Source organism: Erinaceus europaeus, chromosome 5, assembly GCF_950295315.1.
Source record: "Erinaceus europaeus chromosome 5, mEriEur2.1, whole genome shotgun sequence".
Classification (NCBI taxonomy): domain Eukaryota; kingdom Metazoa; phylum Chordata; class Mammalia; order Eulipotyphla; family Erinaceidae; genus Erinaceus; species Erinaceus europaeus.
In genome coordinates this window covers 73,303,537-73,323,110 of record NC_080166.1, presented here as the reverse complement: position 1 = coordinate 73,323,110, position 19,574 = coordinate 73,303,537, and the positions used below count along the sequence as shown (strand labels likewise).

Below are 19,574 nucleotides of genomic sequence, written 5' to 3'. Positions count from 1 at the left end.
ACCAGACTTCCCTGGACAGAGGACCCCACCAATATGTCCTGGAACTCCGCTTCCCCAAAGCCCCACCCTACTAGGGAAAGAGAGAGGCAGACTGGGAGTATGGATCGACCACTCAATGCCCATGTTCAGTGGGGAAGCAATTACAGAAGCCAGACCTTCCACCTTCTGCAACCCACAATGACCCTGGGTCCATGCTCCCAGAGGGATAGAGAATGGGAAAGCTATCAGGGGAGAGGGTGGGATATGGAGATTGGGTGGTGGGAATTGTGTGGGGTTGTACCCCTCCTATCCTATGGTTTTGATAATGTCTCCTTACTTAAATAAAAATAAAATAAAATAAAATAAAATAAAATAAAATAAATGGTCTCCAGGAGCAGTGGATTCATGGTGCAGGCCTGGAGGCAAAAAAAAAAAAAAAAAAAAAAAAAGATAGCTCACACTGAGTGAAAGCACTTACCACAACAGCAAACTGTTCAGGTTCACATAAGTTGTTATAGTCACTCTTGAACCGAGACAAAGAATTTAGTTGTTCTTGATCAGGAAGGTGTTTTAGTAAGTTCTAAAATTTAAATCAAAAGAAAATATCTTCACTAAATGTACTTCTTAAAGTCTAGAAAAATTAATTTATCAGAGAAATCCAAGAAAAACAGCAAGAAAGATAATTATTTCCAGGTAACTTCCCATACAACAGAGTAAGCCTTCAGTTACATTCCCTGTGTCTTGAAAGCCATTAATTTCTCTTTTCTTTATCCCAGAGTTATTGTATATTCAAATCAAGCACTACTGAATGCTTATTTGATTAGCTCTATAATTGAGAAAGAAGAACTTAACTTATACCAAAGAAACAGCTTCTCACCTAGATAAATGTGATCAATTAGATTTCAGCTTTAGGGAATTAAATGTCAGAAATTTCAGGTAATGACAAACAGTTTAACACTTCACTCAGGGCTATAAAAGAGAGAGACCTATTGCTAATAAAAGGCAAAAGGAAGAAAGAAAGAAAGACAGGCAGACAGACAGAGAAAGAGAAAGAAGTGAAGGAAAAAAGGAAGGACAAAAGGAAGAAAGGAATTTTCAATAACTGCTTGCAAAATGTAATGAATATGATTATAATTTAAATAATAAATATTGAGTGTTTCTGAAACAAAGACAAAGTAAACTTTCTGATGTAAAAGAACATTTAAACATGTATTGGAGATACAGGATGATATACTTGATAAAAATAATATAAGGAGAAGACAGGTTGCAGTATACTTGGTTAAGTGCATATGCTACTATATCCAAGGATCAGGGTTCAAAACCCAGCACTCACATGCAAGGGGGAAGCTTTGCAAATGATGAAATAGTAATGCAGATGTCTCTCTTTTTCTCACTCCTTCTATGTCTCCTTACCTTTTTTTATTTTTTGTGTCTATCCAATAAATAATTTAAAAAAAACTTTTTTTAAAAAAATAATTTAAGAAAATCATTTAGGGCCTTAATTACTGTTGGCTACAAGAGTACTTTGCTTATGTCTTCTATAGTCGAAAAAACATGGGTTTTCACTTGATCTGATTCCTTTGTCTATGAACAATCTTTCCCAAACCACACATTTAGAGAAACACTCCCAATGGGAAACATGAAGCCTGTGGGGGGGGGGGGAGGGCTTCAAAAGTGGTGGTGAAGCTGGTCTGGGTGTATCTCTGTCTCTCTCCCTCCCTATTCCTCCTCCTCTCTCAATTTCTCTGTCTCTATCCAATAATAAATTTTAAAAATTTTAAGTTTTTTTTTTAAAAAAACCTTCACTGAAACTAGTGCTCTCTCACTGTATAACAGATGGTTTGATTCTGAATGTAAATTCTTTCAAGAGATAGATTACTGATGCAGTATATGGAATTCAGCAAGTAACATAGCAATATTCTAGTGTTCTTTAAAATATACAGTGAGTAGAAATCATTTTAAACTATTCCCACTTTCTGAATGAATTCAGAATACTATGTAAAAAAAAAAGGGGTGGAGTTGGGCGGCAGCACTGAGAATTAAGCACAGGTGGCACAAAGCGCAAGGACCAGCGTAAGGATCCTGGTTCGGGCCCCCAGTTCCCCACCTGCAGGGGAGTCACTTCACAGGTGGTGAAGCAGGTCTGCAGGTGTCATTCTTTCTCTCCCCTTCTCTGTCTTCCCCTCCTCTCTTATTTCTCTCTGTCCCAACAACTACAACATCAATAACCACAACAACAATAAAAAATGAAGGCAACAAAAGAGAAAAATAAATATAAAAAAAAAGAAGAAAAAGGCTCTAGTAATCAAGTATGTCATTAGTAAAGCTACCTTTAAATGATAGAAATCCCTCTCCCCCAATATTCTAAACCAAATAATAAAACAACTTATAAGACATATTAGCCTTAGGATAAAAAAAATTCTAAAATATCATAAAAGTAAATTTAAGTGATCATATTATTAGACTTAAAGTAAAGAAAACATATATGTAAAATGGAACAATTTGCCTTTCAGAAACAGTCATTTGGAATAATTGAAATGTAATGATTTTGATAGCATTGTACTTAGTTTGCAGTTGAGAAGATGCTGCTTTATCTCCAGGCACTGCAGAAGTCATGTTAAAACTAATTATGCAGCAACGTTTCCAGTTGAATGATTTGGTTTCAGAATTTTGCTTCACTTACAGATTTTTATTTAATGAGAAGCTTGCAATGAAATATTGGGATTTCAGTTCTGCGTATCTGTTTACCTGAATCATAGATTCTGCCAGGTGTGTTTCATCCACTTCCAATATCATCATTTTGATTTCTTCATAGGGCACCCGAAAGGAACTCAGGAAGATTGCTAAGGGGTGGTGGAGTCACCATGAAAAATAAGTAAATAAATAAATAAATAAATAAATAAATAAATAAAATTAGATAAAGTTCTACTTGTAAAACCAAAAAAGTATCATGAAATTAAAAAAAATAGCACTTAATATATTTTGTGGGAAAGTATTATCACCAAACTTTATTTCATTTCCACCTTTATATCTAGTTTGTAAACAACATTCTAGACTATTATTCTGTCTCTGAGACTTTAGGGGTACAGGGGCAGAGCCAAGGACTCACTATTCCAGGCACTGAAACTTCTTCATTGTCATAGCACTTAGCAAAGATGGTAAGGCATGCATCCTACACAGTGGGCCATGTTTCTGGGCCCTGAAATTGACACACACACACACACACACACACACACACACACACACACCCCAACATTGGGATAAATGGTGGGGGTGGAGAGTAGATTTGACATAGTGACATAAATTACATAGTGAGGGTTATATCGTTAAATGGGAAACTGGGGAATGTTATGCATGTACAAACTATTGTATTTACTGTTGAATGTAAAACATTAATTCCCCAATAAAGAAATAAATTTTTTTAAAAAGATTTGAATTTATCACTGGAATTACACTACTTCAGGTCTACTTTTTCAGAGAGAGGCAAGAAAGATACTGAGCACCGAAATTTAATTTACTGTGGTGGGAACCAGGCTGGAACCAGGTTTGCACATGACAAAGTAGCCATATTATCCAAGTGAGTTATAGTCCCTATAGATTGAATTTTTTTTCTCACCAGACTTATCACTGGGCCTTGGTGCCAGCACTATGAATCCACCATTCCCGGTGACTAAATTTTTCTTTCTTTCTTCCTTTCTTTTTTTCTTTATTGGATAGGACAGAGAGAAATTGAAAAAGGAGGGGAGAGAGGGTGAGAGAAAAGAGACACCTGCAAACCTGCTTCACCTCTCCTTAGGTATCAAGCATGCAGGTGGGGAGTGGGGGCCTAGAGCTGGGTGCTTTTTCATGGTACTAGGTGTGCTTAACCAGGTACACCACTGTCTAGTCCCCAAAATTGAAATTTAATATTTATCAGCCTATCCTAAGAGTGGTGCCAGTTGTCATGGGATTAAAATTAATTACAATGTATTAAATAAGCACACTATAAAGATATCACACTGTGATGAAAAGAACCATAATGCCCCAATGCATGCATGGAGTATTTGTTCAGGATGCATTAGTAACTTGTACAAAATCTTCCAGTCCTATTACATAGTTCAGTAAACTTTTTATAAATTGATAAGCAGTGTACTAACACTTTTGCAAATTCTAATAGCACCTCCCAGTTTGGTAATGTAAACAATATGCCAAAAACAATATATGTACTAAAGCTTGAACATCTAGCATAAAAAAATTATGAGCTATTCAAATAGATTTAGATAACACATTTCTATGAAAAACTCAAAAAGTTACATTCCTTTGATACCTCATTTGTATTGTGCTACAATAATAATCTCCAAAGTTCATTGAGATCAAGAAAAAAAAAAACTTCAGACTTATTAAATAAAATAGCTAATGGGTAAGATTTATCCTGAAGGTGACAATATGTCATATCAGCCCTACAAGTAAGTATTATCAAAATCAGGACACAACCCAAATGTCAATCAATTATATGACAATCAAAAAAAGTGTTATATTAAACAGCAAAGAAGCAGAATATTCCGTGTCTAAATAGGTGTATTAACAGGAAAATTAAAGATCACATTATTTGGCAATTGGGTTAACTTTGAAATATCCCTTTGTTAGGATTTTCTGTATAATACCCAACATCACCATAATTTATGTCTTTTGACATTATTTGTATATAGCTATTCCACCGGTTGCTTCTGTTCTCCCTGGTCTAAGCTATTAAGAGTCAATATAGCAAAGACTCAGCCTATGTATTAAAAAGACTCAGTCTGTGCATTAAAAAGTTTGAAACATTCAATCAATTTTCCCCTCTCATATTAATTAAATAGTGATTTATATGACTACAAATTAATAGGCGTGTACATAAACACCATTCCAACTACCAAAAGACTGTTTCCCATACCTCCCCTCCCCCATGAAGCCAAACATCCACCCTCACCCTCACCCTTATCCTCACCCTCAACCCAGGGTTTTTATTTTGGTGCCCTACTCCAAATTTAGTCAAATCCTGTTTTGAGTTTCTCTTTCTGTTCTTCTTTATATGTTAACTTTCTTTACACCCAACAGGTTTCAGATGCTATCATGATGCCAAAAGATTTCCCTAGACAGACAACCCCACCAATGTGTCCTGGAGCTCCGATTCCTCAGAACCCAGCCCCACTAGGGAAAGAGAGAGGCAGACTGGGAGTATGGATCAACCAGTCAATGCCCATGTACACTGGTAAAGCAATTAGAGAAGCCAGACCTTCCACCTTCTGCATCCCACAATGACCTTGGGTCCATACTCTCAGAGGGTTAAAGAATAGGAAAGCTATCAGGGGAGGGGTGGTGGGAATTCTGTGGAGTTGTACCCCTCTTATCCTATGGTTTTGTCAATGTTTCCTTTTTATAAATAAAATAAAAAGAAAGAAAAATAAATACATAAATAATAAAAACTTCCAATGGAGGGGATGGGATACGGAACTCTGGTGGTGGGAATTGTATGGAATTATACCCCTCTTATCCTACAGTCTTGTCAATCATTATTAAATCAATAAAAATTATAGTTATTTTAAAAAATTAAAGATCACCTAGATATAGACCAGGTTCTGTGAGAGAGAGCATATGTTCACACGTATCCGTAAACTACTGCAAAATATATACCTGAAAGTAGAAGTACACTAGAGTTTGTAGTGATTACCCCCCTAACACTTCCTCTCCACTATTTCAACCTTTGGGTCCATGATTGCTCAACAATTTGTTTGGCTTTGTTTGTTAACTCTCTTTACCAGGTTCCGGATGCCATCAGGATGCCAGCCAGGCTTCCCTGGACTACAGACCCCACCAATGTGTCCTGGAGCTACGCTTCCCCAGAGGCCCACCCTACTGGGGAAAGAGAGAGGCAGACTGAGAGTATGGACCGACCAGTCAACGTCCATGTACAGCGGGGAAGCAATTACAGAAGCCAGACCTTCCACCTTCTGCAACCCACGGTGACCCTGGGTCCATGCTCCCAGAGGGATAGAGCATGGGAAAGTTATAAGGGGAGGGGATGGTATATGGAGATTGGGTGGTGGGAATTGTGTGGAGTTGTACCCTTCCTACCCTATGGTTTTTTAATTTATCCTTTCTTAAATAAAAAATAAATTAAAAAAAAGAAAAAATTAAAGATCACTCAAAATCAACTAGCTTATTGTTTAGGAATCTGTACATGTTTAATCAAACTATAAACAAAGGAAAAGAAATGCTTAACCCAAGATTCAAGATTAAAGTTACTTTGCCCAGGATGAGAAACAGAATCTGGAAATTTGATGACTCTAAAGTATTAGTAGTATTACATTTCATTAGTTATATGATTTATATCATTAAACAGTGTCATATATTTGCTATATTGTCTCATCTGAGTTATCACACCACAAAAATAATTTTAAATGAATGCATGAAGAAAAAGTGGCATGCACTATGTGAAAGAATTAAGCTTCAAAGAGTCGCTCTAATAACATTAGGAAAGTTTTTTTAGGGTTGACTTTCCCATTTGAGGTACTGGGTCATAGCAGACAAACTATGCTAACAAAGTGTTTTATAGGGCTTGAAGTCAGACAGAATTAGATCCACCTAAGGAGGTTGCCCATTAAGATAACATCAGTCCTAAGGAAGTTCAAATACGAGAAAGATACAGTAAAAATTCTGGACTCTGGGACATGGGTTAGTTTCCCTGATTGGCAATATGTGAGTAATATCACCTATCAATGCAGGGAGAAGTTAGTGCTGTTCTAGCTTCACTGGAAAAGCAGACGCAAATGCTGAGAAGTAGCTACAATCTTGAGACATGTACATAGCTTCACTTAGCTTGATTTAAAATGCTTAATTGTGGCGGTAAGAAAACACACTCATAAGGAAAGCTACTTTCAATGTTGTGTTGTCTGAGTGCTGATAAATCAAACTCAAGAGTGACTTTGGGGACAGCCAAACATGCAGATGGTGTCACAAGTGAAGGTGATTATGGAGAAACACTCACTGTATAGATCAAAATTACAAAGGTGGGGAGGACAGAAATGAGTTGCACACAGGACTTGTGAGAGATCCTTGTTCCACCAGTAGCTGGAATTGAGAAATGTACTGGGGGAAGAAAATAAATAAATAAAATTTTAAACAAAAATACCTCCAAAACAAAAGCATCATTACTTTCTGATCTCATTTCTAAAATTACATAACTCAGTAATGACATGGGTTAAAAGTAAATTTTTTTACATAGTAGTATAACAGCAAGTACATGAAGATTCAACGTGAACAGAATTTATATTTCACATGATCAGAATCCATTCTTTGTTTCTTCTTGTGAGTAATTTAGCCATTATTATCAGGTATTATTCCATAATTAAACTGTCATGAAGTCTGGCAGAGTACTGAACTCACATTCATCATGTCATTTATTAATGCCCAATACTGCATATGCCAGAATGATACCCTTCCCAATTAATAAATCTTTTAAAATGAACAAACGTATTAAATTCACATAATTATATAGGAGCTTGGTTTTTTTTTATTTTACATGATTTTTAGAAAATATTTGCTATAGCTACGGTAAAAAAATTTTAGAACAGTGTTATGCATGTACAAACTATTGTATTTACTGTGTAATGTAAATTAATTCCCCAATGAAGAAATTTTAAAAAATAAAGCAAAAACAAATAAAAATAAAGATATATATCCAAAGACTAATATTTGAAAATAAAGAAGTGATGACATCAAAAATTTTTTTAGAACAGATGATAATGAACTAACAGAATTCAGAACACAAGCAGACTTCAATTTTTTTAAACGTAAAGATACTGTGAATGTAAGACAGGCTCAGTTAAAGCCTCCAAAAGACCTATTAAAATAAATCATTTTACTAACATGCATCTTATCCTCCAAAATGTCGTTACACAGATCCCAATGGGATACTTCGAGTTCAGTGAGGGAGTCTAAAGTGTGCGGATTTTGGAAATAGTCACACATGTTTTCTGCAAGGGAACTTATAAATATTTAAACTTTTATAGTAATTTGTAAGTTCCTCGCTTCTCCCTTTATAGCTCTGATTTCCACTGAGGGAGAGGGTAAAGTATAAGAACCTTCTATAACTCCTAAGCCATCTCTTGATCTTGAGTGGCTAAAATTCTAACTCCACTGGTGACTATAAATGTTTGCCCAAACATTTGTGGATACAAAATATATAGGACCCAACATTAAAATAAGTAGGATATATAATGGATTAATAAATAAGTGAATTTATACCTTTTCTAAAAACTCTAGAGAAAAATTTAGTTAAAAGAAATTATTTTAGACTTGTAAGTGATTAAGGATAATGTCCTGTCACTACTACAGTATTTTTCTCAAAAACCAGCTGTGAATCAGATTTAATTGTAGTAAAGATTATAAGCAGCAAAAAAGATACTTAAAGCCTAAATCATAATGCTCACTTTGGCAACACATATACTAAAGCTTAAATCATAATGCTTGCTACAATCAGAGAAGCCAAGAATAATCCAAGAATGGATTACATTGAAACATGACATGATAAAAATTCGAACTTTTTTATCTTATACTTTTAACAAAAGTATTAAGTATCTATAGCCATCTAAAGAAAACAAGGCAAAAGAGTATATTCCCCTAATATGGTCACATAAATCCATGGCTGTCAACAATCACAGTTCAAGCAGAAATCCTACTTATCACATGCAAAGAGCACAGTTAAAAAAAAAAACAAAAAAAACTATTCCAATTCTAGATGAATAAATAGCCTAAATAGTGACCCTTTTAAAATTGAATTCTACTCAAAATAGTATTTCTTGAGGATACTGAACTATTTTAAGTCTGTTTTTTCTTATGCTTTTTCAATGCTTTACAGTACAGTCACTGATACATGAATACAAATTGCATTATGCACCAGGACCCCACACTTCTTTTTGAATCCTTCCTCCCCCCTCATTGCCCCAAGACCTTTGCTTTGATGCTGTAAGCCAAACTCAGTCTGCGTTTCATTTCATGTGACACCCCCTCGCCCCTATCCCTATTTATTATGTCCCCGTTTAAGTCTAATTTTAAGTCAAGCAAGCAATATGTAGTACAAGTCATGGACATTTTCCAAGAATACCTTGAACTGAAATAAAATTCCTTTAGAAGGAAAAACAAAAATCCCTGAAATGCCTGTATCATAGAAGAATTCCATCAAATTTTAGTGGTCCAGGCACACAAACAAAAACATTTCTGATTCAGACTATGTCCATTCATGTCAAAAAAGACAGTAAGCTGATACTTATGAACCTGGTATCAAAATAAAGAATCCCATCCTGAGCATGACTTTGAGTGCAGTGAAAAGAGAAGTGGAGTATCTATCACTGGCAGCAATGAAATGCTTCTATACAAAGGCTGCCATATCTCCACTCATATTCTCATTGGCCCAAACAAGTGTCGTGGCAACACCAAACTTGAAAAGGGCAAAGATGTGCAGAAAATAAAGAATTGTGCATTGGTTATAGTAGTAATATATGCACAGCTCTCGGCATCTGGACAGATCTTCACTGGAGAAAAGGGATGGTGCTCTATTTTGGAGGATGTGTAACTAACTACGTTTCAAGAACTTTTGGAAAAGAATGTCAATTCACCCTTATGTACACACAACGCCTAATATAGCATCAACTTTGTCAATAGCATGGATATTTATCCTCTTATATCAGAACTACTGTACTGTCAGAAAAGTTAGGACACATTTTTGCATTGAAAAACATATAAAAATATATCATGACTTTTCAGACAATCCCATATTTCTTATGCCAACACCTGTTAAACACTGACTTTAGGGGCCAGGTTGTGGCACACCTGATTGAGCACACGTTAAAATTTAAAAGGACTTAGGTTCAAGCCCCCAGTCCCTCCTACATGTAGGGAGGAAGCTTATGAATGGTGAAGCAGTTCTGCAGGTCTATCTATCTACCCACTCTTGATTTCTGGCTGTCTTTTTTTTTTCCCCCTCAGAGCACTGCTTAGCTCTGGTTTATGGTGGTGAGGGGGATTGACCCTGGGACCCTGGAGCCTCAGGCATGAATCTGTTTGCATAAACATTATGCTGTCTCCCTTGATTTCTGAATGTCTCTATGCAATGAATAATAATTAAAAAATTAAAACCATTCACTTGAGGTCTGCAATAATTATAAGGTAATGTTAACTCTTCATAATCAGATTCTCCACCACCATTCCTCCTGCACCATCAGAAAGTAATATACATAAATCATATTATCTCAGTTCCAAGCAGAAATGTCTTGGTTGCATTTAAGATACAGTTAGAAACAAGATAGAAGCAAAGCTATTCACTTTTTTCTACAATAATTCAGTCAGAAAGACAATTCAATACCAAGTATTTAACTCCTGTAACAGTAATTAAAACTTAAGTATTTCTAGTTAGTACTTTTGAGAAAAGGTTTTGAACTGCTCTGATGGGATAATGGAATTCATTTTAGTCGTTATCTTTATTTCCATTAATATTCCAACCTCCCTTGTGTATCATCAAGTATCACAAATAATAGAGGTTCAGTGGTAAAAGAAATAATCCATGAGCAGTTTTTTTTCCCCCAATCTCATCTAGGCTTCCTTTTATTTTATACTTTGAAAGGAGGATTTTAAATGATAGCCTTTTTCAGTTATGGAAAATATATTTTTATTCGGCCGCTTATTCTTAGCTTTACTTTCACATGCATTAATCTTTTGAAGAATTTGACTCATACTGTGGCTAATGGTAACTCACAGTTGAATTTATAAAGCAAATAATAATAAAAGTAATGTGATGAAAATTACATCAGAAAATAATTCTATGAAATCATTGCCAGTATTTTGGTAACTTTTTAAAAAGTACTGATTGATTAGGGGTCAGATACAGAAAGAAGAAGAGAGAGAGGAAGATAGAGACAGAGAGAGGAAGATAGAGACTGAGAGGGAAGGTACCCACAGCAATGTTCTACTATTTGTGAAGTCTCCACCTGCTGGTGGGAACCAGGGATCTTACCCAGGGTCCAGTTGTATAGTGATGTGTGTACTCTACAGGGTGAACCACCAGTGACTCAGGCTTTGTTAATTAATAGTATTGAAACTTTCTACTTACAAAGATTTTGGGCAATTTTAGAATCCAAAAATTTAAGTTCTTTAATTTTTTTCTTCAGAGCTTTCTTCTCTTCAGGATCTTCCTCTTCCCTTTTCTCTGTAAAATCAAGAATAAATCCTCATGAGGCAGCAGTTTGGCATTTCATGCAGAGGATTAAGCGTGAATGATCATAGGAGGAGTTTTAAAATCATGATATTAAAAAAACAAAACACTGCTATAAAATAATAGCAACTCCAAAACTAAAATATTTCAGATAGCCACCAAGTGCATTTACTTACTCCAGACAAATACCAGAAATAAAGACAGAGATGTGTAAGAGGGGAAAAACAAACAGTCAAAAAACAACAGGAGTCACATAATATTTTAAAAAGAGGGGATGATACCTCAAGGTAGACAGCAACTTATGGCATGTAGCTACCACACAGTATAAGATAGTCAAGGTTAAAAGCTGTAACCAACAAAGTGGCCTAGTCATCTTTCCTCTCCTGTGTCTTTTGCATAGTACTTTCTTTGCATAGAAATCAGCTTACAGAATGTGAATCTTGATAACAAATTACCACCAAAAATTTTATTTAGACATACGCAAACACTTAATTGGAAGAAAAATTACTTGAAAAAGTATCTTATATAGCCCACTGCAATTAATTATATCCGATAAAGTATACTGCAATTAAACATTTTGATTCATCATCACATTTTATATATTTTTAAATAAGAAAAGCCAGAGCTAAACAATTTAGCACTGTTTAGCTCTGGCTTTTTATTTTTTTCTCTTCTTTTCAGAGGAACATTAAAAAAATTGAAAAGCCCCTCTGACCCCCAACGCACACTTAGTGTCCACTTGCAATTGTGTTTGAATCACAAGGTATTTGCATATTGATTCTAGGAGATTGAACATGTTCATAATCTTCAAAATTCAAAATTATGAATTATGGCAAATGTCTATAATTATTCAATTTAATGCAATGCTTGCCATTGACAGCCTCTGTATTTACTGTGAATGTTAGATGTAAGGGCATCTAATTTTATGTTTTATAAATAATTACTGCTAGAATTTAAAAACTGATAAATCTTTCATATAAATTTCATAATCAGTCACTTATGTATTTATTCATTCATTCATTCATGTAGGTTTTCTTCAGCACCAACTAAAGGAATTGTGTAAGGAAACACTGACACAATATCAGACAAAATAGAGAGATCTTATTCCCCAGAGAATTTAAGAAACAATTGAGGCAATTAAAAAGTTAATTGGCAATACAATGCATATATACATGTATGCATACATACATACACACATATGTATTTAGTATTTTGGTAAGAACCACAAATATAATTTCTCCTGAACTATACCTGTCAAAAGAGGTCTGCACAACATTGGTAATATATAAGCTAAATCTTCTGATAAAAGGATTTGAAGATGAGGTTTGGGGATGGGGAGGCAGCAATGAAAGGATGGAGTCTGAATGTCTAGAGATTAAAGAAACCAAAGGAGATAAAAAGAAGTGGAAGTAACACAAGCAGAGTATATTAAGTAGGAATGATGCCAGAAAGAATCATGCATCAGATCCTATAAGAAATATTATGCCAGGTTAAGTGTGGAGTTCACCCTTTAGAGCAAGGAGAAGCCACTGACAGCTTAACTATGTGATAGACGAAATATCCAAGGACAGGTGAGTAGTTATACAAGTTGCAGAATATACACAAGATGAAATATTACTCAGCAGTCAGAAACAATGATTTACTTATTTTGCTAAAACAGGGACAGAACTGGAGAATACCATTTTAAATAAAACAAGTCTAGAGGAGAAGGATGAATACTAAATGATCTCACAGGTGAGACTTAAATTAAGCATGGCTACAGCTAAGGTCAACTAATTTTTGACAAGGAAGCCCAAAATATGAAAAGGAAAAAGGAGAGCCTATTTAACAAATAGTGTTGGGGAAATTGGACTAAAAGATGCAAAATAAAATGGACTACCAAGTTTCATCATATTCAGAAACACAGTTAATTTTTCATTGAATGTGTTAAATTCATACTATTAAAAAAACTCAGTCCTCAACATCTTCCTGGCTGCTACCACTCCCCTGGGAGTGGCTATCCTCCTTTCTCACCTAGATCACAACTGATTTCTAACTTGCCCCCATCCTAAACACACACACCTGACACTTGGCCACCATCAGTCCCTTCACTACAACACAAGATAAGTCTGTTAAATCTTCATGGAAATTTTTTGTACAGAACAGAAAAATCCATTCCCACACCCAGTATTCCTATAACCATTACCCTACATTTTATATTTAACCAAAGCACTTATTTTCTACATATCATAAATTTAAAACTATCTTTTCCCATTAGAAAGTAAGTCCTTAACATACGAAGCCAAACAAATTGGTGAACTGAAGACTCCACCAATGTGTCCTGGAGCTCCACTTCCCCAGAGACCCACCCTACTAGGGAAAGAGAGAGGCAGACTGGGAGTATGGACCGACCAGTCAACGCCCATGCTCAGCGGGGAAGCAATTACAGAAGCCAGACCTTCTACCTTCTGCAACCCACAAGGACCCTGGGTTCATGCTCCCAGAGGGATAGAGAATGCGAAAGCTATGGGGGGATGGGTGGGAAATGGAGATTGGGTGGTGGGAATTGTGTGGAATTGTACCCCTACTACCCTATGGATTTGTTAATTAATCCTTTCTTAAATAAAAAATAAAATAAAAAGAAAGTAAGTCCTTGAGAAATAGAAACTTTGTTCACTACTGTAGCCTTACCACTACGAACATGACCTGGAACACAGCAAGTTTGCAATAAATGCTTGCAAAGGATATGTACAGAGTATGTGCCTGTGTTTATGTAAATATGAACTTACAGGGAAATGAGAGAACATTAAAAAATGAAGAAGTCTGATAAAAGAGTGCTGCTGTTTATTTAGCTCAGCAACAACTGAGGGCTTTATCTGAAGTAAGCCTATCTAAAATATATGGTTGTGAGAAAAAAAAAAAAAAGGCAAGAGATGTATCAAAGACAATCTGGAATAGGGTTTTGGTCTGAGTCCCATTAGTTATTCCAATGACTGTCAGACGCTCCCCAAATACCAGCAAATGATGATATTTGTTTCCTTATCCCAGCATTTAAATCTTTTGCTTTTGCATATTGTTGTTTTCGCCGGGCTGGCTTCACAGGCGGGTAACAGACGATCAGGGACTCATGGATGAGCTGTACGCAGTATCTCTTTATTCATGCAGGACGCAGCGCAATCTATACCAAGCTAAGCTAAACTAATAACTACAAACAATCTTGTCCTTATAAATATACTAGCCCAGTAGGGTGGGAACAGGATGCAATGCAGAGAGGGTGGAGAGAAAAGTGACTGGTGAAAATCAGGGTATGACAAGGAGAGGGGGCGGAGCAGGCGAGAATTCTACCACTGAACCACTAATGCCCTGGAAGGAGGGTGGTGCTTGTTAATAGTGGTTATGTAAATTGAATACAGTGGTTATGTAAATAGAATGCAGTGTTAAGCAGGGGGGATTTAAACCAAATGAAACAGAAAAGGTTTTTAGAAGTAGAATTAGAAGCATACCAACAGCATATAGACTTGTATATTTTTTTTTTTTTAGATGAAGGCTAGCAAACAATTATATTAGTAGAATCCCTTTACTTGATCTGACCAAGCACTCTACTTTCTGGAAACCTGTATTAACTTTATTGTCTCATTATATTACTATCCAAAGAAAAATGGAAGATCATAATTTAAAAAAAAATCAATTTCTTAATGCCACTATCCTTTCACATTTTGAAATTTTATCAAGTTTACTGTAAAAAGAGGAAACAGTAGTCTTCAACTTGAAAATTACAGAACACTAAGCAATGCATTGAAAGATAAGAAACTCTCTTGGGAGTCGGGTGGTAGCGCAGCGGGTTAAGCACACGTGGTGCAAAGTACAAGCAGCGACATAAGGATCCTGGTTCAAGTCCCCAGCTCCCCACCTGTAGGGGAGTCGCTTCACAGGCGGTAGAGCAGGTCTGCAGGTGTCTTTCTCTCCCCCTCTCTCTCTTCTCCTCCTCTCTCCATTTCTCTCTATCCTATCCAACAATGATGACATCATTAACGACAATAATAAAAAACAAGGGCAACCAAATGAAAAATAAGAAATTCTCATGCTGGAGTTTCCAAAGTCCCAGGTTCAAGCCCTTGCACCAACATAAAACAGAATTGAGCAGTGCTCTCGTAAAAATAAAATAAGACAAAAATAAATAAGTAAATAAATGTATGAATTTGCTAATATTGACATTAAACCTAACAAATAATATTTAACCAAAAAGAATGGTTCAGATAAAAATTTTCACACTGCGCGATAATTAAAAAGTGATAGGGGAGGGAGAGGGACAGCGAAATAACAGACTATCTCAAATCAGTTTCACTGTGTAAATATTCATGTAAAGGCCACAGAAAAAGTGGGTTCTAAATGCTGGCAACAAGAGGATGCATTAACTAGGAAGAAATATAAAGGGGTAGTTAAAGGGAAATGAGGTATCCAAACAAAGTCCTAGTCGATTACTCAAGTAGATAGTAACTCTGAAATACCAATCAGGAGAGAATGCACTGTCCTAAAGTGACCTCACACCTGGAATTTCCATACTAGGTTCTGCATTGTAGTCCTAATACACATTGGTCCCTAAGGGGTCACATGGTATACTTCCTTCACTGGAGAATACTGGCCTTTATGAGGAGATATAAAAATAAAATAAGGTGAACTATAAGTAAAGTCATGGGGCCCTTGGAATATTCCTAAAATAAGACTTCCTAGCTTCTTCCAACATAATGGCCCCAAATCTCATGTGCTATATTCTGACCATTAAGTTCCTGATTACTAAATAATTTGTTCTGCTTTATAACAACGCTTTTCAGTCAACAAGTTGCAGAGACTACCATGACACCAACCTGACTTCCCTGGGCAGACAGACTTCACCAGTGAGTCCTGGAACCTCACCTCCCCAGGGTCCTGCTCCACTAGGGAAAGATAGAAATAGGCTGGGGGTATGGATACACCTGTCAATGCCCATGTCCAACAGAGAAGCAATTATAGAAGCCAGACCTTCCACCTTCTGTACCCTATAATGATCCGGGTTCCATACTCCCAGAGAGATAAAGAATAGGAAAGCTTCCAATGGAGGGGATGGGATGTGGAACTCTGGTGGTGGGAACTTTGTGGAACTGTGCCCCTCTTATCCCACAATCTTGTTAAATAAATAATTCAACAAATAAAATAAGGGCCAGCAAAATAGCCCAGCAAATTGAATAGTGGGCTTCTTTATCTTGCTTGTGGAACAGGTTGGAGTCCACCTCCACTGTACAGAAAAAGGTTTTTTTTTTTTTTAAGGTTTTATTTATTTATTCATGAAGATGGAGAGAGAGAAAATCAGCCATCACTCTGTTACATGTGCTCCCAGGGACTGAACTCTGGACATCAAGCTTGACAATCCAATGTATTTATCCCCTGCGCCACCTCCCAAACCACAAAAAGGTGTTTTGTTTTGTTTTTTTTTGCCTCCAGGGTTACTGTTGGGGCTCAGTACCTATACTATAAATCCACTGTTCCTGGAGGCCATTTCTTTTTTTCTCTTTTGTTGCTCTTGTTGTTTATTGTTGTTGTTGTTGGATAGGACAGAGAGAAATCAGAGAGAGGAGGGCAAGACAGAGAAGGGGAGAGAAAGATAGAAACCTGCAGACCTACTTTACTGCTTGTGAAGCGACCCCCCTGCAAGTGGGGAGCCGGCTCCAACCAGGATCCTTATGCAGGTCTAAGAGCTTCACACCATGTGCACTTAAACTACTGTGCTACACTACCACCTGGCCCCCACTGAAAAAGATTTTGATTCTGTGGTCTTTCTCTTTGTCGTGGACTATCTAAAAATCAGTCAGCCTAGAGCAGTGAAGACCCAGTGACAACACAATTAAAATAAAATAATTCTCCCACTATAGGTCTCCTCTATCTTCCATGGTGAGGAAAAAAAAAAAAAAAAAAGACAGGAATCAGTGCCTATTTCTTTATTTATAAAAGGAAACATTGACAAAACCATAGGATAAGAGGGGTACAATTCCACACAATTCCCACCACCAGAACTCCGTATCCTATCCTCTCCCCTTATAGCTTTCCTATTCTTTATCCCTCTGGTAGTATGGACCCTAGGTCATTGTGGGATGCAGAAGGTTGAAGGTCTGGCTTCTGTAATTGCTTCCCCACTGAACATGAGCATTAACAGGTCGACCCATACTCACAGCCTGCCTCTCTCTCTCCCTAGTAGGGTAGGGCTCTGGAGAGGTGGGAAGCTCCATTTCTATAGACAGTACCAAGTACTTCTTAAAACAAAACTTTAAAAGTACAAGATAAAATTCTGACTTACAGAGCCTGATTATCAATGCCACCTAATCTTGTGATCTCTTTCTTTTTTTGCCATTACATGTCTGTGTTTAATCTTACTTCCCAGAGATGTTGTATAAGGCTGCATTTTTTTTCTGGGAAAAGATTAATACTATCCAAAAATGGTTCTGATCACTACCATAGAATATGCCACATTTTATAAGGGTTTTATATGAGGATGAAGTCAAAGATGACAAAACTTTCTATGTTGCTAAGAGCCATGAAGTGGAAAAGTCTTTTTTAATTACATTTGCTCTTTATTCTTTCACTATTTTCAAAGTTTCAAAAATAGCAGCAAAATAACAGAAAGAATCTCCTTTCAAAATCTTTTATTTCATACTAAATTTTCCATTAAAAATCACATTTCCATGAAACATGTATACAAATGCTGTTCCAGTTCATTCTTCAGTATGTTATCATCAGATTGATTAAAAATGTGACTTATTCTAAGAGTAATATTTCACATAAATTTTATCAGACTGCTTCACCATTGCAAAAAATTTTAGAATAAGTAGCTCTAAGATGTCCAAGCAGCTTGTAGATACACAAAAGGTACCTAATACTACAGTATCTTTTCTATACTTGAGTATTTCAAATCAGTATATGCTACAAATGTGTTGGCACCTTATGACTAAATGAACACTTTTACAGTAGTTTTCAAATACTAAACATTTATACTATTTTTTGGTATTCATTTAGAAGAAATTCTAAAGTTTTTATTCATTTCTTTGTTTACACATGAACCTAAAAAGACTGAAAGGAAGTAAATCTGATTGAATGATTATCAAATACACTGACATCTACAGAAACAAAGCAAATCGTTTACTTAGATGAAAATAGAAGCTTAGCACAGCCTTCAAACAGGGTGAAAGGCAAATATGTGAAGCCGTTTATATTTGCAGAATGCTGAAGTTGGGCTTTTCATTTTCTAACTACTGAGATTTTAAGATGCTAACAAATAATATTAAAAAACAAACAAACAAACCTCTAGGGGTGTAAATCCTAAAAAGGAGAATAGAAGTTGAAGATGAAGTCTAAACACATCAGTTTATTAATGAGGAGACCTAAGTTCACAATAAGTTACTGTTCAATGTTCAAGTTCACATAATTGATTCAACTGTGATCAGATCTAAAACACGAGAGCAAACCACATCATGAATAGCCGTTAGCACAGTGATCCAAGTGAGGAAAGCTGTTGCAACTACCTATGAGAGAGACGACTGTCCAGGCTTCACATTTACATCTGACTATACTGTCCCTGGCCTTAAGGTTTCCCAGGAAAAGAAAGGAAAGATGAATGGACCTATGAGAAGGAAGACAAAAGCTTGGGTTTCCTGAACACAGTGAATAGAATTTAAAGTCATGGGATGGGATGGGAGAGGAGAAGCGGAGCAAGATCCCTTCCAAAAGGTAATTCAAGAATTACCTGTCGGAGAGACAGATGGTACAACCTGTTTAGTGTACCAAGTTCTGTAACTGAGGTCTCAGAAGCCACACATTTCATCTCCAGTGCCACTTTCTGCTAGGGCTGACCAGTGTTCTCCTCCTTTATTTCTCCTTCCAAACGCAGTAATTATTTAGATAGTTTTAGTGATATATAATCTAACAAATCCAACTTTATTATTTTTAGGCACATATGTAGTTATCTACACAGAAAACAAAGAGAGACACAGTCCATCTATTTTTAGCTCAGAAATAAATACAACTAATAGCAAAAAGATGACTATTCCCAATTTAAGACTAAGAGTTATATAAGTAGCATCTCACTGTTATCTTTATTTGCATTTCTCTGACAATCAATGACTTAAAGCATTTTTTTCTTAAGTCTGTTGGCCTTTTGGATTTCTTCTTTGGTGAATACTCTATTCATATCCTTTCCCCACTTTTGGATGGGGTCCTTTGATTATTTCTGCTCAATTTCGTGAGCTTTTTATACATTTTGTTTATTAGCCTTATGTTTGATGTATGGCATGTAAATATCTTCTCTCATTCTCTAAAGAGTCTCTTTGCTTGAGTGGTGTTTCCTTTTGCTGTGCAGAAGCTT

The 19,574-nt window shown here is 36.2% G+C and overlaps 1 protein-coding gene across 1 annotated transcript in view; it reads right to left on the bottom strand.

Moving 5' to 3' along the window:
• The window catches only part of DIAPH3 (diaphanous related formin 3), a 551,468-nt gene that overhangs the window by 287,004 nt on the left and 244,890 nt on the right, over window positions 1-19,574 (bottom strand). Inside the window, exons 17-19 of the mRNA XM_060191426.1 lie at window positions 11,105-11,200; window positions 2,728-2,822; window positions 458-559 (exon numbers count right to left, since the gene is read on the bottom strand). Of these exons, the coding sequence (XP_060047409.1) occupies window positions 458-559; window positions 2,728-2,822; window positions 11,105-11,200 (293 nt within the window). The remainder of the gene's footprint in view (window positions 1-457; window positions 560-2,727; window positions 2,823-11,104; window positions 11,201-19,574) is intronic.